The sequence below is a fragment of the Hermetia illucens genome, chromosome 5, assembly GCF_905115235.1.
Source record: "Hermetia illucens chromosome 5, iHerIll2.2.curated.20191125, whole genome shotgun sequence".
Taxonomy (NCBI): Eukaryota; Metazoa; Arthropoda; class Insecta; order Diptera; family Stratiomyidae; genus Hermetia; species Hermetia illucens.
In genome coordinates, this window is record NC_051853.1 from 83635170 (window position 1) to 83656724 (window position 21555).

General features: G+C 42.9%; 2 protein-coding genes across 2 annotated transcripts in view; one reads left to right on the forward strand and one right to left on the reverse strand.

Annotated features, from left to right (window-relative positions):
• LOC119658524 (centrosomal protein of 162 kDa) overlaps positions 1–21555 on the reverse strand; it is a 352018-nt gene that overhangs the window by 65108 nt on the left and 265355 nt on the right. The window contains exon 2 of the mRNA XM_038066002.1: positions 5538–6288. Coding sequence (XP_037921930.1) covers positions 5538–6288 — 751 coding nt within the window. The remainder of the gene's footprint in view (positions 1–5537; positions 6289–21555) is intronic.
• The window catches only part of LOC119658527 (carboxypeptidase B-like), a 29988-nt gene continuing 21682 nt past the window's right edge, over positions 13250–21555 (forward strand). The window contains exon 1 of the mRNA XM_038066005.1: positions 13250–13568. Coding sequence (XP_037921933.1) covers positions 13349–13568 — 220 coding nt within the window. The 5' untranslated portion in view covers positions 13250–13348. The remainder of the gene's footprint in view (positions 13569–21555) is intronic.

The window sequence follows — 21555 nt, forward strand, 5'->3', positions numbered from 1 at the left end:
ACAAAAAACATAAAAACCAAAAGGATATCACAGCCACGCTACAAAGAACACAAAAAGTTGAAATTGGTGTCCCACCATAATATTCGGTCAGTGGAAGATGAAGACTCATATTTATTCGAGGGTGCAGAAAGGAAACACATCAGTATTTCGTATGCCAATCCTTCCCTCGAAACACATTTCTCAGTCGATGAGGTATCAAAGAGTGACCCACTGGGATTTTACTCCATTCATCCTATAAACGCTCTTTCAACGGAGTGAGATTAGTAATGGGTCTCTCAAGCAATTGGCCGTCCAAGAATTCCAGTAGGTTTTCTATAGGGTCCACGGCCGACAACCGGGCTGTCATGGCCGAGTAACAATTATAGAGCGGCTGTAAACGAGTGTCGAGCACGGTATGTTCGTGTTTCGGCCCTTCAACAAGCGGATCGGGAACCAGGACTTCCTGCATCCTCAATGAAAAATTCACTTCGGTCTAGATTAGGTCTAAACATACGATAGATTTCACTTCAATATGATTCGGACTCATGTGTTTCCGATTGTATATAAATGGAGCGAGTACCACCTGTCGCTGCTTTTGGTCACGCTGCTCCCAAGGCAGAGGTGATGCAGCAATTGATGGGTTGCCTCTGCCCTGAACGAAACCGTCAGTCAACTTTTTTGCAAACTTTCGTTAATGTATTATTTCCATGAAGTCGATGCTACTATTCTACTGTATTACCTCCATTACGTTGTGGAATTCCCTGTTTTAATCCTCGTGAATGGGAACGCCATTTGAAAAAATGTTACTCTAGCGCGCATATTTCGAATTTTGTGTTTTGAGTACTTATCAGCATGTATGCTAGTTAACGCCGGAAACATTGTCTAAACTGCAGGGGCTTAACCTCATCTGTTGCAGGTTAAGTTCTCCTGAGGAATGGTCTATTATTCGGGTGGTACCCATCCCAAAAACACTTAAGGACTCAGAAATTTTGATTAGTTACCGCCCTAGTGCTCTCATTAATGTGTTTGCCAAACCTTTTAAATCGGTAACCAAGGTTCATATCAATAATTTCATTGATAAATACAAAGTCTTGCCTGCTAACTGTTATGCCTATTTGGCAGGCAAATCTAGCTCTGTTTGCGTCAATAATATCTTTTGGTACATTTGGAAAGCAAAAGGTAAAGATCAGCAGGTATTGGTTGTGGTGCTGGATGTGAAGAACGCCTATGAGAAGGTTGATCTGGCCACCCTTAGTGATATAATCTGCCAAGTCCGCTTTCCTGCTGAAATTGTTTTATGGGTGTCAAGGATAATGTTCAATCGACGCCTACAACTAGGGTTGGGCGGGGTTCAAATCGAAAATGGCATTCACCAAGGATGCGTTTTAAGTCCAATGTCGTTTAATATCTATACAAAATCTCTGCATAATAAATGCTCTGATAGCATTGAAATCTTCCAATATGAGGACGATTTCCTCATTTTGGCCACTGGAGACGATTGGTTGTCGACTTCCAAATGTTTATAAAGGCAGGTAAATGCGTTTGTTGATAAATACCGAAGATTGAGCCTACCAATCAACATAACCAAATCTCAATCTATTATTAAAATTAATGATCTTACCTTTGCCCATGTCAAATCCATCATCTTTTTAGGTAGGGAGATAAAAAGGGCGTGTTGGTCAGAGACAATTTAAACTCCATTACTCCTAAAACCGTAAAGGCAGTCAGGTTGATTAATTTTTCAACTGGTTTTTCTTGAGATCTCTCACCCCGTAAGGCCATAAACCTATATAGATGTGTGATAAGGCCCATTATAAAGCATGCTGCTACGTTCACTCTGAATACGCCAAAATAATTTGTAAAATAAGCCCATCTCAATATCTGCTTGTATCCTGAGAAGAGGCTTGAGGCTGACCAGAACCACCCCATTGCACCCTATTTTTACTTTGGCCAAGGAGCCGCCTTTCCGTTTCAGAAGGTCACTGCTGGAAACCAAAGAACTTCTTAAATTAAAGGAAGGAAATCCCAAAACCTTTCATTTGATGGTTCAGAACCCGGATACTAAAAATGGTCTCTTCTCGATCTATAAGTCGTTCCACAGCTTGTTTGACACTGTAATTCTCAATGTTATTCCTGCAACCTCTAATAAGATTCAGGTTATCTTGCCGTATGATTTGGGGGCACCTGTGGCAGAGTCCAGGTGGTCCTGGTGTCTGATACTGCGTTCATGTGTGGTGGGTCTGCTTGTGCGGGTCCGGATGAAACGCAAGTCTCACGTTTTCCTTGGATATCAGTTCGGTTTAAGCGGCTGAACTTTTTGCCGTGTTTCAGATCATCAAGATGGCTTTCAGAATGGGTGAGGACAAAGTTGCTATCATTACAGACTCTGCATACTTGCAAATTACTCAAACAGACTACACCATTGCATCACCTAGTGTGCAAAATACATGCCCTTGCTTCTGACCCCTTTTTAAGGTTTTGTGTGAAACAAAACCTTATTAGAATCGAGACGGTGTCTGTCTGTCCGTCTGTCTGTCTGTCTGTCTGTCTGTCACACCCGATTTATTCGGAAACGGCTAGACCGATTGTCACGAAAATTGGTGAGAGTATGTAATCTGGTGATCCCTTTACATGCAGTAAGTGGCGCTATCTTGTGTTAAGTTTAAGGGGGGCTCCCCGTACATGTGAGTGGAGGGTGCAAATTTTTTTTTCACAGAATGTAGCCATGTAGGGTATCAAATGAAAGGTCTCAATTAGTACTTTTCGAATCTGGTTCAATATTTGATATTAGATGAAACATAGGGGAGTGAGGGTTCAAAATATGACCCACAAAAAGTGTAACAGGTCTCGTTCTCAGAACCTATCCAACCGAAAAATCTGAAAAAAATCACAGTGGTGCATCTCTACGAAATCTAGGCCCCAAAATATATCCGGTTCCGATATCTGAACAAATAAAGTTAATAATAGTATATTTCCACATTTTAGAAATTTACCCGGCACCCCCCCTTATGTTCATCCCAGAAGTACAAAATTTGGCATATGTGTAACGAAGAATATAATGCATAGTTTGGTCAAGTTTGAAGAAAATCCAACTATTATTAACAAAGTTATAGGGGGTGAAACTTTACAATTTTTTGTGAATTTCGTGCACTCTACAACCCGCATGACGTCATCATCACATATCAATTCGTCAATACCACAACGAAATGAATTCTTATGAATTGGGTCGCAGACAATTATTTTGTTTTAGTTTTTTAGTTATTTGTCACCCAGACATGTGTGTATGTAGGTATATAATATATGCGTGCTAATGAACTTTGCGGGTAGTGCCTAATTCAGTTAGATATAAGACGTAAATCGGAAATATGGGTACGATAAATTTAGATACGTGCATATATGTGTACAGTAGGTAATAGGCAGTTTGTTTGTTTAGGGTGAGCGTGATATCTATGGCTCTAATATGTACGTATGTCCCGTAGTTTGGAAAAATATGAAGGATTATGTTGGATTTGTAACTATATACGGACAGAAAAATGTGCGTCTCTTACATAAGATGAACACAAAACCTTTATACCCGAAGCGCGAGCTTCCGGTATTCCGACTTGTTTAACAGTTCTATGATGCTCGCACATGCGCGGCACCCATTAAATGAACTCGCCCATGTAGGGACGCGAAAGACTCTGGGCTCTAGTCACATAAATTTGGTTGAACCCTCCCCTGTAGATGTTCTGAAGGTAATTCAGGAACACTCCTATAGAGAATGGGAGGATGACATTTTGGATCGCGTGTCAAAGGACCATTTTTCTCTAACATTCACGCTTCTTTACCGGCACGGCATTTCCTGCTACCCCCGTTCTTGTTTCTAGCATTGATCTATCATTACCCCCCGGGACTCCAATGATTTGCGATGGTTATTAGGGTCGCGGAGAAGCCAACATCTATGTGTTCGTGCGTCAAGTTGCTACCGGCTTTCTGGTCTGGGCTGGGGGCCGTGCGGATGGAGAATGCAGAGAACCTTTTAATACACTCGAAGGAATACTAATGCTTGGTTTTCTGAACCTGAACTACCCTCGATTCTGCAATGCATCCTGTTTTTTCCGGACTTCAGCTTTTTGTATACTAAAACTTATAATGCATTCTAGTCATCATCATCAACTACGATAATGACTAAAAAATACTAACATGCATCATCGCGTGAATTTATTTTTTCATATTAAGTATTACCAACTCAATAACGACTAAACAGTCATAACCGTAAAATATTAATGACTAACCATGTTAACCTTGCAACACGTGTCCAGTCCAAGCTTTGACACTTATGTGTTTGAAAGTGTGTCGGCTAATTAAAAAAAGAATCAAACTTAATAAATTTGTGTTTGACTATTTTTGCCCATAAACGATATTGTGTTTTTGGCAACATAGACTAAGTGTCTGCCATCAGTCCTGTTGGTGTACTTCGTGGGTAGTATCAGGTCTTCTTTGGACTGTTAGCCTGCCGGGTCCCAGGGGACAAAGAAAAACAAGTCGGGAAACCGGAAGCTGGACGCTTCAGGTATGAAAGGCTTTGTTTGCTTTTTGTGTGAGTATCCCATTTGTACGTAGCTCGTTAAGAATATGCATTTAGCATATCCGATTTAGAACTTCGAGTTGTAAATTTACACGGTAAAGACGACTTTGAGCTACTGCAACTTTGAGCTACTGTAACTTTGTTAATAATAGTATGATTTTGATCAAACTTTGGGATAATATGCTTCATATTATATTTTATACTACTACCGACTTTTATAACTCTGAGATAAACCTAAGGGGGACTCCCCGCCTTTTTAACAAATCTCAAAACTAAGGCCGGCTTTGAAAAGTACTAATCGAGACCTTTTATTTGATACCCTATATGACTATATTTGGTGAAAAAAAATTTTACACTCCCCTTTTACATGTATGGGGACCCCCTAAATCTCAACGTAGGAGGATATCACCCACTGCATGTCTAGCGGACCACAGGTCCCACCTTCTCACCAAATTTCGTGTCAATCGGTATAGCCGTTACTGAGAAAAGTGCCTGTGACAGACAGACAGATAGACAGACGGACAGACAGACAGACATTGAACCGATTTTAATAAGGTTTTATTTTACAAACAAAACCTTAAAAAACAAGAACAACAATAACAGTACCGTGGCTGTGTATCACACAAGGAAGCAGAATTTTCACGGACTCCCCAAAGCGAGTTTTTAGCTGGCAGAAATCCCTCGTCCATGTCCTCGATTACAAATGCATGAATTTCCCCCATAACAAAAAGACAGACAGATGGACAGGAAGACATTAAATTTTTTGTTCTTACACAGGCTCTTCAAAAGGCAGCGATGTGCTTTTGCCTACGATTTTGAAAATTGCTTGGAAAATAAAATGACTCCCTAGAGCACTGAAAATATAAACCGGCCTAACTATGCCTAACCCCTTGGCTATGGCTAACCCGTTGGTAAGAATAGCATAAAAGCGCAATGCATTTTGGTCCCTGAAATAATTTGAAACCAACGGTCCGAAGGTTCACGTACTTACCGATAAGAGCGGATACAGAATCCGGATGTTTTCTCATCAAAATCCTTTCCATCTCTCTGCATTGTCGATGAAGATCTTGTATTATCTTCGCATCCTTCTCGGATTGCTCCTGAATACGTTTCTTATCCGCGCGACTTTCTTCAAGTTCCGCTTGCAGCAATTTCTGCACATCCAAAGCCTCGTTGCGGTCATTTCGCGCCGCTTGCAATTCACTTCGCAAGATATTCGCACACTCAGTCAAGTGCTGGACATCTAGTTTCAAGAGCTCCGACTCTTCTTGGAGCCGCGTGTGGCTTTCCCGTAGATCTCGATGCAAATGAGATAACGAGTCATGTTGGATACGCAGACTCTGCAGGCGTTCCTCGGTGTCTTTAAGTTTCTCTTGGAGCACTTCAATCTCATGCTTTAAGGCATACTCGCGGCTTATTGAGAAGTTATCGATTGGCGAGGTTGTAGCGTTGGAAACCGAATGAGTTGGCGAAGGGTTAGTTGATCGATCGCAGAAACTTTTTTCGATGGGAGTTGAACGAATCCGATCAACTTTTGAGGCTTGCGCCTTACCTCTGTGAGTAGATTCAGCGGGAAGCGGTGTAGCAATTAATCTTGATATCGGTTCGAAGCTATTCTTTCTGGATGTCTGGTTACGAATAATTGGCGATGGTATCTTGGTGGATGCATCTAATGCCGGTGCTGAGGGCAGTTCATCGATTTGTAAAGAGATAATTCCAATGGAATCGGTAAGATCTAACGTCTGCAATGAAAAAAGATAAAGTAGAAATTGAGATGCGAACTTGTCAGATCATTCGAATAAATTATCAACAAAATTAGTAGAGGGACTTGCGAGTGTTGATAACAATTTCAACGGGAGATATAGTAAATTTGTCGGAATGTAGCACGCAATATTACTTCATTCTTCAACCACTTTGAACAAACATTCAGCAGAATGGTCCAAATTAAAGAATTTCACAAGATTTTTCCACTTTATTTGAATATTTTGTGCGTAAATCATTGTGAAAAATTTGATATTTACAATTGCAAATTCCAACTACAACTTCTTGATTGTCACTACGACTTTTAATGTAAACCTGTGTAGGGCCATTTCAGTGTGACCTCAAAAACTTCTCAATATTCTGAAATATAGTTCACCAAATAGTAGAATGTATTTTAATTGTTAGTATGGATAAGTTGCAGCTCCGAGAAGTCCAATTAGCGCTGTTTTGATGCCAAAAACTTCTGAAACCGCAACTGCTGTGGGAAGAACGAGGAAGGCAGAATCCATCCGAATCATATTTTCGAGCTAGCCCTCGAGTTAGCGAGCTAGCGTTAACATTTTCCCCACCTTACGACCAGAAATATCTTTGAAGCTCCCAAACAGTTTTCATTGTGTTCGCAGCCTGACTCTAGCAAGAGCTGGGAGATCGCAAAATGTATAAGGATCTGTCCCTTCTTTAGGTATCTTCGACAACGCAAATTGAATGGTAATCCGAATCCCCGCCGGCATAGTCTCCATTATAACCTAGGTTCCGTGCGAACCGCCATAATCCTGAATGTCTTTCCACGCGCCGGTCAAAAAGTTCTCTGTTTCTGCTGTAGGAGGGTTAGATCTTCCTTGAGTTAGCGCCGATGGTCTGCCTTCGCCATCTGAAGTCAACGATTGTAGACTTCACCATTCACACTCGCCAGCGAGGCACCGACTGCGACGACAGGAAGAACGCAACCCTGCATGGCCAGTCCGTCGGCCTGCTCTTTCACTTCTATGTTTCTATGACTGGGAACCTAGAGGAGGGTGACTTTTATCCTGCCCTGTTCAGCGCCGTTGTGTCATCTACCAGCTACGGGAGCAGATTTCATTAAAAATGTGCTTTAGATGTTTAGAATTTGGGCACATAGCAAAAAACCGTGCAAGTGTATACGACAGGTCCGAGGTATGCAGTAAATGTGACAAAAAAGGCCACAATGGCGAATGCCATCAATAGCGACCACATCACAGGCAACAGCGTATGTGCGTTGTTTAGAAAAACGATTAATACTATGCGCAAATGAGGTTCGTAAATAGTCCAAAGCCCTGCACAGTGGCGTTGGGTTGTGGATAAGCGCGAAAAAATTAATTGAGATAAGGACATGCAAAAATCGAGCCATAGAAGAAACAATGAAGATCCTCCAGCGTGGCTTCATGAGACCAAAAATAAATGGTATATCCATCTACAGTTGCTATGCAACACCAAGTCTTACGAGAGAGGAATTCCAATCCTAAAATCATAACTGGTGTTTGAACGTATGGGCAGAAAAGTGGGGCAGCTGAGAAACGAACGCAAAACGCAACGCAAGGAGACTTGCAAAAAGGTTCTGCTAGAAATCACATTGCTAGAAGGAACCGCAAATAACAAGGGTTTCCAGATCGGCTGAAAGGTACGACGATTATACGACGCGTCCATGCCAAGGCGTACTGGTTCACAGAAACGAGTACTGCACTTCTAGTGGAACCCTAAATTGAGCAAGACCATGGCCAAAAAATGCAGTCAAACAGCAACCGATCTGGATATGAGCAGCTATATGAAAATATAAAGAGGCGCGGAAGCAGAAGCAGCATTTTAAGCGCCTGCGTAAGGAAGTTGATTTGGACACCAGGGTGGCGCCTGCAAAACAGTTATGTTCCAAATCAATGGCAAACGCTTTCCACCAATTATCTTGAATACTTTTTACCACAAAGTGTGAAATGTGCAAAGAAAATTATAGAAACTAAAGCTTCCGGCTTGAATAGTATCCCCAACAAAGATTTGAAGGCAGCAGTGAATATAGCGCGAAATATGTTTACCGAAGTATTTACCGCATGTCTTAAGGAAGGAGCATTTCCCAGAAAATGGAAAATCAGAGGCTAATTCTCACTTCCAAGCCAGACAAACCTCTGGGTAAACAAAACAAACGTTATGCACTGATAGTACTTGAAGTGAAGAATGCCTTTAATTTCGCACAATGGAGTAAGAGATTTAATTAGTTTGGGTGTGCCGAAGTACCTAATGCGTAACATTGCCCACTTTTTAATCGATAGGCTTCTGCGCTGCAATTCAGATAGAGAACCTAAATCATACTAAACAACATGCGGAGTTCCACAAGGGTCCGTTCAGGACCACTCGTTAGATCTCCCTACCGACGTGGCCAGAATCGGCTTCTTGGACGACATTGAGCTGACGGCTATTACAGGCCTCTTTAATGAGGTCGAGATTTTCCATTATACACAGCCCCAATGTGGGCGTGAGCACTGGAAACAAAGTTGGAAGAAAAATGGGAGCTGCATGTCCCCTAATTCTAATCCACTCTCGCAATATAATGCCATGTAGGAGTCCTGCGGAGAGAAGGGAAGGAGGTGGTTTTAGTAGATAAGAGTCCCACATAACCGTCTGGCAGGGGTCAGCGATAGCTTTTGAAGCTTCCCATCTTCCAGCTAAGAAAAACTAATCAGCACGTCTCGCATTGCCCCAAAGGCTTGGAAAATATCGCCACTGAGTACATGACCTCAATAGCCACTTGGCTTTCGGTTAGAATAAATATGTTACACTTGGGCCTTGGGTCATGCCTCAGCCATCAACAGGTCTTCAGTGTGGCTAACACATTCTCCTGCTACGACTTCGCACACCATCCTTGATCCTACTTGCAGTCTAGAATGACATATTAGACAATTTTTTGGGGAGAAAAAATATTTTTCATGTGTTACATTTAATAACACACTGAAAAAGGGGACAATGGGTTCTCGAAATACAGTACAGTACAGAAATACAGAAAGGGAACAAGCATTAATTTTTTTTTGTTGTTTAAGATATGAAGGATCCTAAGCCCGCACCCACTTGATGTTAGACTGAACCAAATGGAGAGGAACTTACTCTCACGTTTTATGTTCGTTTGGGGCATAGCACCCAAGTATACAAGAGAAAGGTGACTAACGGTTTCGTTAAGGGCAGAGGCAATTCATCAAACGCTGCCGAGTCCGAGTCCACATTTTGCAACTTGCAGATACACCGTTCCAACGCATCCTGCATAATTCCACTATTAGGTAGGTAAGCACCCCTGGCATCAAACCACCAAGTCTTCGGTACACACCAGCACCCTAACCTCGCTCCTCTCCGTATCTGTTGAATTTATAGATTATCATAGTTCTTAATATAGATACTGTCCTTTGCGTAAGGCACCCCTCTAATCTAATTCTAGTCTTAATTGCCTCGTGGAAGGCGGTTTCCGTGAATTCGCCTTTTATTTAGGGGTACTGAGATTTGGACACACCAACCCCTCCTGCTTCGTCCTTAAATAATGTCCAGACGCGGTCTGGGGTCTTCAACGCAAGCGATTTTTTTATCACTGTCCTCAAATGGATGTCAGGAACGCGCTCTAGGTTTTTCAACACGAAAAAGTTGATTGGCCAAAAGCCCTTCGCGAACTCGTGATTGCGTCTGATCGTTTTCGGTATAAAAACCACATATGTACGTAAATATCTGAGGGAAATAAAGAACCGATAAATCTCTATAAACCGAGAAACAACCGCGTCATGCTATTTCTGGAGCATAATTGACATTGTACCGTCTAGGCCCGAAAATTTATATGCGAAGAAGCTGTTTATTGCCCAGTTGATTTTATCTTCGGTGAGTATAAGTTTGATTTCCCCAAAAGGTTGGAGCTGCATAACTTCCATAAGAACCCTCTATGGCTCACAGTTCTCCTTACAAGGGTGGAAGCGTGTTTGGAGTAGCAGCTCCAAGGTTTTTCCAGCAGATTCCATCCAATAGCTCAATAATTTTCTAAGAAAGGATGAGCTCCTATTCTCCTTTCCGAGACTCTTAGTAAGTCCACTAAAATCGCTAATATTTTCAATGTTCTAATAATACTGCAGCCAAGTCCACTTTTGGAAAGTCCCGATAACCGATTTATACCGCTTCAAACAACCTTTGCATGACTCTCAATTTTTATGCCTGTAGAAGGAGTTGAAGACCTCGGTAATCCTGAAATTAGACAGATCTTCATTCCACTACGGCGACAATATATGCATTTTGCCAGGCACGGGGCTTTAAATGCGGATTCGGATTCTTTATCTAGAGGCTAGGTTTTCAATTAGGTACTCTCTGGTTCACTACTCTGAAAATCCAATTGTCAGTTAGTGGGGGTGCTCAGAGGTGGCGGTGAGGAAGATGGGGCCAAACCAAAACCAAGTGGTCGAGGAGAACCTCCATAGTGGTGGCACCGGGATACGCTGTAATTACTTTGGCTTGCCGGCCGTGATTCAGTAGGCGAATGCTCCAAAGACCTAATTAGGGCGATCAGACCCGAGTCTGCACGGGGACTCATCTGAAGTGGCAAATTGGTCACGAAACCTTACCAAGCGTATACTGGTACCATGGGAACCGGGAAAGCCCCTGGACTCACATACTTCGGGTGAACTCCTGTTGTATGTGAGGACAGCTCGGTTATTTGCGGTTGGCCTCCCTAGTGGGAGTTTCATGGTGGTTGTGGTTGTGCTCAAGCGAGAAGAGACTTTCGGGCCTCGACGTGGTGTTGCGTATCAACACGGGTGCCGTACTCCATAGTTCGGTAGAGATTTAGGTAATTCTTGCATCCACCAGTATGAATGCTAAGCCATGCACTTGGTATAGACTGGTACCGTTGTGACTTGTCTCAGCGGGGCTCTGACTGTGGTCACAAAATCAATCCGTGTCTGAAGAGGACCGTAGGATTAAGTCTCACGACAGGTGCCTACGTAAAACACTATGGGCTTCACTGTCAGTTAGTAGGATGCCGTCTATGGCCCAATCGTTACAATACCTCGACCAGGGAAGCATGGGCCTCGCATTGATAACGAAGTTTATCAACAGGTTGGCTTTTCTCGATGCAATGCGGCCGACAGATTTTGAAGGCTAAGTAAACCAAGGAAACATACATAAATTCCGCTCCGCCAGGTTCAGTTAGATTGTTGCAACTGACGTCTGAACACTGAAAGACGTGCGAGCTCTTCCTGGCAAGAGCATATGCTCCAGGCCTTTTCAAATCACTACTGGTCTACTGGTAGATTTATATTTTCGGAGCACTTTAATGATCGGCAATCTCCGATCCAGGGCGATGTCGATGTCTTCCTTCCGGAGGACGAAGAGCATGTTAGTCGAGGCGCACCACGAGTGCTGCAGATTTATCTGCCTACCCACGTAGAGAGACCATCGGTGCTCGTCACACCGTCGATAATCATTTTCTTCAACCGCCTTTTGGCGGCACTGGTTGGATCCAAGATGCCGGTCGGTTTTGACGAGTGGAACACTTTGATCTTTGCCTTCTTGATACCGAACCACACTCTGTAGCCTGCCTTTTCCAGTGCTTCTAAATACTGGCTGTCCGTTTATAGTTCTTCTTCCTTGTCCACCAAGTCGTTCACGGGTATCTTGGGATTTGAAGGTGGAAGGATGATCTTACCCATGAGGATTTTCGACAAAAAATGCAAGCAACAGGCTTCCCGTATCCCGTAGTATGGAATAACCTTGACTTTCCCGTCCTCTCAAGCGCCGCTGATCTTACCATGCATGAGGTGAGAAAGTTCTTGGAGAACTAGTTCCCGCGTGATACTATTTCATACCCCCGGAATACCTAGACGGAATGGAAGCAGGGATACATCTCTCTTGCTCCTTCGACCGCAGAATTGTTATCCAACAGCACCACGTTACTAGATTGCTCCCCAGTGCGTGCTCTGTCGGTCGGCCGTAGCTGCTTCACCACCTGCAGGGGCTACTTGTTCTTGTTGCCCTCCTGCTCCACCTCATCAACAGAGTAGTTGTTTTTGAAAGGGATAGGTTTTGCGTTTTGCTGCTTTTCCAAATGTTCATGATAATATTTATTAACATTTGCCTGGTATTTGAAGGTTGTTTTCTTTCCACTCAGCGACAGTACCGGCCTCATTTTTTCAAATTCTTGTTCAAAAGATGGAAAATTTTCTGATATTGCTTCTTGAGCAAAACTGTTGCCACGTTCGCAAATTTGAATCCTTATCTTCATTTCACAAGTAATCTAGGAAAAATATACACCCTGGGTACCCCGGCCACCAAGGTAAAGGTCTTGAAACCGAAGGTGTCCATTATATTCAGAGTACGCATACTAAAGATAAAGCTTCCTCTTGGCAACGGATGATGTTCCACCTTGGCTTGGAGTATTTTACAGCGTAGGGAGGACGGTCCTCGAGTTATTGGTGCGGTCCATCCCTTGCTAAATCTGATTCACCCTAAAATATGATCAGCAGGTAAGGATATCTTTCTCAGTTGGATGAATCTACTCGCGGCCCATTCCAAGACAGTTTCGCGCGATCAGGACAAAGTAGCTGCTCATGATAATGATAATGATGAATTAGCTATCATGACTTTGCTAATTTGTCGTCCGCTTGTTTTCAAGTGAATGATCAGAGGTACTGTTTCCCATTCTGGAATCAATTGTACTTTCTTGTAATTGCAGGCAAAATCGTTAGTTGCAGATTACTGCGGGTTTTCTAGCTAGCTCGCCCCATGAGGTCGTCTGCGGTGATAATAAATTCACAAGGCACCAGAGCATTGCATTGCCCTGTGCAGGTACGCAACCCTGCAAAAGAAAGAAACATCGCCCGCTGAATTCTTACAATCTTCCAGCGTTCTACCGCATTCGTATCTTCTTTTTGTTTCTTATCACCTTCCTCTGATCGAGTATAAAAGTGCCAGGTGACGACTTGCGAGAACATCATTAGCATTTAGTCACCTGTGATTGTGGTTCAGAATATTCAAAGTAGCCACGCTCAACCAAGTTGTTAACAGTAAAAGAACATGTTGAAATATAAGATTTTTAGTTTCATAGTTTTCATAGTGTTTTGTGGAAAGTTTGCGGCTAGTGCGGGTTTGCAAAGAGATCGTCGACAAGAGTCTGCCCGTGACCAAGATGATGAGACCCGTGAACCTGTTAAATATGATGGCGCCCAATTGTGGAGAATACCAATTAGTAATGAGGTAGAGCGGAATGCGGTCGCCGAACTCGAAACCAAGTATGGTAGGTACAAATCAATCTGCAGCAGTGATCACACCTTTGCGACAGCCAATACGTACGGGAGTTATTTTGCACTTCTATGAACTCCATTTCAATACAGTGAGAGTGATGCGATGATAATGCTCGAAGGACAAGTTCAATAACCGACATCTGAGTAATACGGCGTGTGTTACGGTTGATTCGTAAATGAAATATTTAAAAAATGCTGATTCGAAGAAAAAGTAGGATTAGTGACCAACTTGACCTGATGTGATTGTTAATTTGTGTCTGTGGAGTTTATCATAATCGAGTAGTTGCCTTTAGAGGGAAAAATATTCCTAACCGGAATCAGCCGTCATAAATACAACTTTTAACTAGGGCGACCCACAATTTATTCAAATAATGACTAGAAAGTTACACAAATGAAACATATTTTATGCTCAAATAAATCAAATTATGTCTGGGCATCAATGAACCCCTAAAGTATGTTGAGAAATGAAACCAGTTTTAAAGAAGTTTTATTTAGGTTCAGCGGATTAATTGTGAAATTAGAAAGAGGTGCCGAGCAAAGGTATTCCCATAAAAAAATGCACGTTATCTCACTAGCCAGAATGCCCATCGACATACTTCCATTCTTAGCACAGTCTTTCCACAGATGATACTAATTTTGGAGCATTGGATATAATATGTAGTGCAGCGCTCGCCTAAAATCTAACATAACGTCTCAAGGTATTTGATAGTTGATTTTGAGGTAAAAATATGCAAGTGACGCTTTTTCATTAGTACTGCATCCCTTTTATTCTCCGCAAATACCAGTCCAACATTTCCCTGCCTTTCATTGGTTGGATATAATTGGAAAGCCACCTATTCTCCCAATAGCAGATCTATTTCAATAATCCCTTACAGTATTTGAGTTTCAACTGGTACTACGTCATCCGTACAATAATCTTCCAGGGCATTGTTGGCAACAAACCATCCTACACTTATCACTACGGCCGGGTCACGTTTACGCACCGTTATGGCTCCCAAACAATTATTTGTCTCGACATTTGCTTAAAACATCACATCTTCAGACATGTCAAAGGGCACCAAAGTATATTGGTCGAATTATAACGTCGACCCATGAATCATCCGTCACGAGCTGGCTTTTTTATCGAAGATTTTTAACGATAAACTGATCTCAACTGGGAAGGGGATCTATTATTTTCGATGCTCGCCAAGGATTTCCGTCATGTGATGCTACTCGTTGCAACTGGAGTACATCAGCACCACAAATCTGATGTCTGATGTGTCCATAGGTGGGACACTTGTCGTTTTTATCCGAAAGAAAGCCTCCTGCTGCAGAATATTGTTTTACCTTTGAGCCAACGATACAGAAGGCTTCAGTATATCAGGCCACGGATTCGTCCCAGTTCCCTCTACTTTTCAAGATAACTTCATATCTTCTACCAAACAGATGAGAGAATCTGAAGGCATTGTGAAGACTGGATTCTATTCTCCCAATAATTCTTTCAATGTTCTGTGACCCTCAAATCGGATGTTTCCTAATAGATCTACGAGGTATCCAAGGCCAGCAGATTGAGTAAAGCTTTTTCAGCTGCGCCGGATATCGTGTTTATGGCAACGGTAATACCGAGACATATAGTTCTTTGCAGTGACCGTGAAAACTCTTTTGTTACACCTTAGCCCACCATAGTTTTCGGAAAAGTGCAGAGCCAAAGCCCCTTTCAACGCCCATGAAACCCCCATTGCTTACTCGTATTTCAAAGTCGTGTTTTTTAGAAGGTACAACAGCATTATCTAACTTCAGCGAGGATGATGTGAAACTGCTGTCAGAAGTTCATTGGATTTGAATGGTCATCTTTACCTTACCTTTCCGCCAAGGGGTGGCCAGGTAACCCGGAGCAAAGGCCACTCTAGATGTTCTAAATAGATGTCATCCATGCCAGCTGCTTTGAAGTGGTCAAAAGATAGTGCAGCAATTCTCGCTTTTTCAGTAGTAACAACTATTCTCGCAGTGGTTGCCTTGCAGCCCTCTCGTGTTGAAAGGTTGCTGAAACCGTAACTCCCTCACTCTCACTTTTGTCAACTGTCCTCCTGGATTGTACTGACTCAGGGGCACTTAGTTTGCATTGACTCAACTCTGGAATTCATGACAGTTCTGTCCTATTTAAAGGAATTCGACTTGACTCCATTTTAAGGATTGATTGTTGATGATTGATTTCTTAAGTTTTTTCAGTCGACTTCCTGACACATTTCCACTCCTTCTCAACTTTTCGAAGCTAAGTTCCCTTGGGGCGGCCCACTCGTCGGCCATCTTGGAAGGCGTAGCCAGCAATTATCGCCCCTAATTAATATGCCACCTATCCATTGCCACTTCCACCTTCCGATCACAGTGCGTGCAGATGCGAGGTATGTATGCCGACCAAGTTCTTTTTTTGTGATAGTATCAGGCTAACGTTCTCCGATAATACGACGCAGGCAGGTGTTCACGAAGGCTTAGAAGTTTTGGGTAACAGTGTAACACTTTCCATGTACTACTCCCATATAGCAACACAGAAAAAACAGCTTTAGTTCAATTTTAGTATTGAGGTAACTCCAGATTTTAAGCAGGGCAGCAAAAGCTGATCTAGCGCTGCTAGGGAGCTGGGCAACATCTAGTTCAGTGCCACCGTCAACAGGAAACACACTTCCTAGTTATACAAATTGATCCACGCCTTCGATCCTCTGCCCATCAATGCAGATAGAGAGACTGCGATGACCCGTCAGACCTGAGAACCTTGATTTTCTTGGTGTTTATCTCCACTCCAACTCTACTTGCCCTTCTTTTCAAACATAGAGCCATTAGACCAAGGTCCATGGCTCGGTGAGAGCAAACAGAAGTCATCAGCGTAGTCGAGGTGAGAAGTTGTCGAAGTACTGAACTGCTCCACACCCTCTGGACAAGGCAGCATGAGGATCGTCACCAATAACAAGAAGAAATAATATCGCTGGCAAGGTGCTACCCTAGCAGACTTTTGGATCTCCGAATCCTCTGAAATTCTACCTCAGCGCAGCAGGTGGCATTTTATACCATCGTATGCCGCTTTGATAATAGCTACTAGTTTCTGCAGAATACCCCTCTTGCGCAGAGCACTCCAAATACACTCCCTATTCACGATGTCGAAAGCCTAATCGAAATCGATGAATCGATGAAGGTGAAGCAACGGTCTAAACTGTGCGAACTGTTGCAAAATGATCCGTAGGGTATTGATGTGATCAGTTTAGTAGGATCTATAATTATTTTAGCTATTACCTTTGCGACGACACAGAGCACGGAAAAACCATTCCAAATATCACATTCAAAACGGAAACCCTTCTTTGGAATCTTAACAATCACCCCCGATAAGGTGCAGCGATAGATAACTCTGCGGCGAGCCCACTTCACTTCGTTTGAATGGATGGCCAGGTGGATTTCGCTTCTGCTTAGAGGAACGGTCTGCATCGTATGTTACAATCACTAGTCATTTCGTCCACAAAAAGAGAAGCTTCACCGATTTCATACGGTTAGGAACCATGGTGTAGTGTTGTTTCCACTTCTTCAGCTGCTCGTCATGTCATAGTGGGTAAGAAGTCGACCGTTAACGTCCTTTACAAGACCATCGGAAGGTTTGCAGCTACATGCAAGTTCTTTCATGATGTGGCATCCACATCTCAAATCAATGGACTCTGCAACATCTTTTGTTTCCCTGATCAGCGCAATAATAAATTACCTTTTGTCGCGGAGGATACTAGGCTTCCCGGGGTTTCCCATGGTGTCGAAGTTCGAGCGCGTCACCCCCGAAATCACTCGTAGCGGCCAATAAAGCCTTCAATCAATGCCATTCATCGACCCTCTTCCAAAATTTCGTTATCAGCCAAATCTTATTTTCTGGACGTGGTCGACGGCCTGCGTAGCACCCGAAAAAAGAGTGTTTTTGATGGATTACTCGATCAGCAAGATTACTCCAAGACCGCGTTTTCCCATCACATGTCCGAACAAGCTTTTGTCAATCGTCCATTACGATCACAATGTCATCTTTAGGAAGCCTCTCTTCAACTGCGTGTAATTGCTCCTAGAAAGCATGCTTCTCTACTATATCGGAAGTGTCTGTTGGCGCATAGCACAATTGTGATGTTCCTTAACATGGATCAGTCAGAATCCTGTCAGCCTTGTGGTCGTCGTCAGAAGCAACGCTATTTTAAATTAGCGCTCGCTATCACTTCGCTGTCTACAATACAAAAGCACAAAAAGGAGAAGGGTAGTTACCAGACTCACACCGACTCACTTCACTCTCGCAGCTCAGGATGTCTTCCAGCCCCGGAGAATGCCAGCATTGTGGGTACCATCAATACCGTTGTCGAGGAGTATGTGCAGCATTGCTTTCGAGGAGGCAAACTAGCCTAACACTTTTTAAGCCATTCTTTGGCTTGGGTATCTTTCCCTATTGACCAACAACGAAAATAATCTCATGAAAGCGCCTGTATTGCCTAACTTTACAAGGAAACAGACATTATTGGAATATCACATGGATTTTTTTCTGGGCAGAAGTAAACGTCAACAACTAACGAGAGAGGGGCTACAGACTGAATTCTGCCTGCCAAAACCTTATCCTTCACCCTTACCAGAAAGAGCGAAAGAAGCTGGTGACGTGAAGAAGAAATGTAAGACCAACACATCTGTAGTGGACAACGCTTTATTGTGCTCCACACCAGAACCTATTAGGGATTAGGACCGGTGTGCCGTGAGGTGATTAAACCAGCGAAAGAGATTTCAACGAAACTGATCCCTTCCAAAGGAATACAGAAACGAGAGTGGGAAAGAAGATGATTTATGCGCAAACTGTAGCCTCATTTCTGACCGGTGCCGTAGGAGTTTCCTCCTAGAATGGCAAAATGTCATACGGACAATTTAGCAACCCCGGGAGTGCCTGTGGGAAAAAAATGGTGGAGCCCGGAACGAAGCCAAGATTTAACCAATCAAGACTTTCGCGACTGCACTAATGAGGCTGCTTTAAAGTGGCTTCAGCAATTAATCTGCTGAGACGGTTCAGTTCCCAGGACACAGTTACGATCATTTTACGATACCAGATTATTAGTGAGAAGAAAAACATTATAGTTGCCTTTGCTCATTTACGCCATGATTCGGTGTCCTCTACCAACGCAAAAACTGAGGGATCTGATAGCATATGCAGAATCAAGTGGTCTTGAACACTTAAAGTAAAGAAGTTTACTAATTGACCTAACAATTGGTACTTCAAAGGTGTTGGAGTTGATCAGACACTGGCCTGTGCTAGACAAAGTCTCATTATCAAATCACTGATACGTAGAATTCAGTCTGATTATTGCAAGCGAAGAGTCTGGAATACAAAGACGGAATCCTAGCATAGCTGATTGGACAAAGTTCAAAAAATTTCTTGGCACTAACGTGCAGCTCCCCGGGGGATTCAGGACTCCTTTGACGCAGAAGATAGACTGGAAGTTCAGAATCGCAAACTTCTAAAGTGCTATGAAGAGGGTTATCTCATTTCCCGGGGCAAAAGCTTATCGCTTCCTTGGTGGAACCGCGAACTGCAAAAACTCAGAAAGTTAACCAGAAGGCGCTTATAAAAGCAATAAGAATGAACACTGGATAAACTTCCGAAATTCACAGCGTGACTGTGAGGCTCATAACTGTTCGAAACAAGACTGGAAGGCGAAAAAGAGACTTCCATCCTGGAAATGCAGTGTCTTTAAAAAGGATGAGTCGACCAAATTGGACTGATATTTTCTCGAACTTCAGGCTGGAATCGGTACAGATTCTCTTGGAAATATCCCATCCAAGAGAACTAGTGAGAAAATTGGAAAAGAGGAGAGTTGGCGGTTCCTGCAACTTTCTCAATACGTAAACGTTGCAAAGTGAATTGGAACAGTGCGGGAGTGAGAGCTACCATAACGTCATTTGAACCCTTCAAAACATCTGGCATGGATGACATCTATCCAACAATGATACAACAGGATGCAGAGCATTTAGAGCACCTGCTGATATTTTTCTAAAATGTCTTGCCTTGGGCAACATGCTTATTTCTTGGCAAAAGATTAAGACAGTCTTTATTCCGAAATCTGAGAAGGATGACGATTCAAACCTAAAGAACTTTAGACGGATCAGCTCGACATCATTCTTGCTGAAAGATTTGGAGACACTGGTTGAGCGTCACATATGTAAGAAGGCACTAAGTCGCACCCACTAAATGAAAGCCAACATGCCTACCAACGTGGCAAGCCCGTGAGTCTGCTCTCCATTCTTTCGTTTCAAAGATAGAAGATGCAACTCTGAAAGGTAAGTACGGGGATGTTCGTGGACATTTAAGGGACTTTTCACTGTGCAACGTTCCAAGAACTTGGTGATGCCGTCAGAGGGCATGGTGTCGACAATACTTTAATTAACGAGATCTATGCTATGCTAATGCGGAGATTGATGTATACTGAAGTGGGTGGCGATCGCTAACTAACAGCAGGAGCGACGAAAGGCTGCCCCAAGGAGGTGTGGAGTACGCTAAACGACTCATTAGCATGTGATTGTGATAGTTGTTGATCGGTATCTCGAGAACGGTGTGCAGAAATATTCAACGTAGCATTGATGTAATTGACAGCTGGTTTCGCAAACATGGACTTTCAGTAAAGCCAAATAAACCCACGCTGGTATTATTTACGGAAAAGAGAAAAGTGGATGAACTTTGCTTCCCAGAAATGATGGAACTTTGCCTCGACAGGGAGACTCAAGCTTCAGATAGTAATCTGAATATATTATATGTTGCTATCATTATACTGATGATCGCTTATGCATCCGTAGTGTGGTAGATTAAGGTAAGAACAAAGTTTTCACTGTAAACTAGCCACACTGCAAAGAACTGTGTGGCTCGGTATTATCGGTGCCATGGCGCAGCTCTAAGTAATAATAATAATCGTTGGCGAAACAATCCAATGGGATCAGGGCCTTGAATTGTGTTAGGGCACTTCATGCAAGACCGTATTCGTACATTAAAGAACACTGTAGGAGGCAATGTGGTCAGCATTGTGCTTGCCCGACCCTGATTTGACTCAGGTAGTCATTCACAGCTAAGTCGACTGGTGTCCGACATCCAGTCACAATAGCAAATCCCTCAGATCTAAATGCATTATTCAATTTGCAGCCTTTGGACATATTCCTTCAAAGCACTGCAATGGAAACAGCTCAAAGATTAATTCGCTTAGGTGTATGGGAAAACAGCGGACGCGTGGAGTACAGAGCAGTGGAAGAGCTATTAGCGGAACTGAATCCAGTTCTTGCAATGCCTTCTGATTCTCGGATCCCTATACATCTGTTTGGTATAAGATATGAAGTTATCCTCAAATGTAAAAAGAACTGGACGGCGGGGGCGGGATATATGGGGGTCTTCGTTCAGGAATGTAGAAATTGTTTGGACTCTGTTTCTAGATTCAATACAATGCATCTACTCTAGAGACTCTAGGTGTAGAGGGAAATTAAATCTCGGATTCCTTACTAAAAGAGGGTTCGATCTCCCTCATGCAAGGACCGGAACCAGCAATTGGAGTATCAGTAGTATTGACTAAGGCTGTCTCCATAAACTGGGAACAAACTTCCCATAAGGACAGGTGGCAGAGCCTAAATACCGCTAGACACACTAAGCTTTTGCAGTCAGAATCTAAGTGCAAACCGGAAAGTTTATCTTACCGAAAAGCGGGAAAACTTGCAGAAATATTGTGGGTATTTTGACTGGTCATAGTTTACTAGCTGGACATAGGTTTAGAATAGGAATTGTACAAGATGGTACGTATTCCTCCTGTAATACGGAAGGGAAATTCATGGAACATAGAGAATCAGACATCAGATTTATGGTGCCCATTTGCTCCAGTTGCAAAGAGTAGCATCACGTCTACCAACCGAACTCCTGTGACACTTAAACGAATCCGGAATATTCCGTTAGACGAAAGAGTCGAGTACAATGAGCCA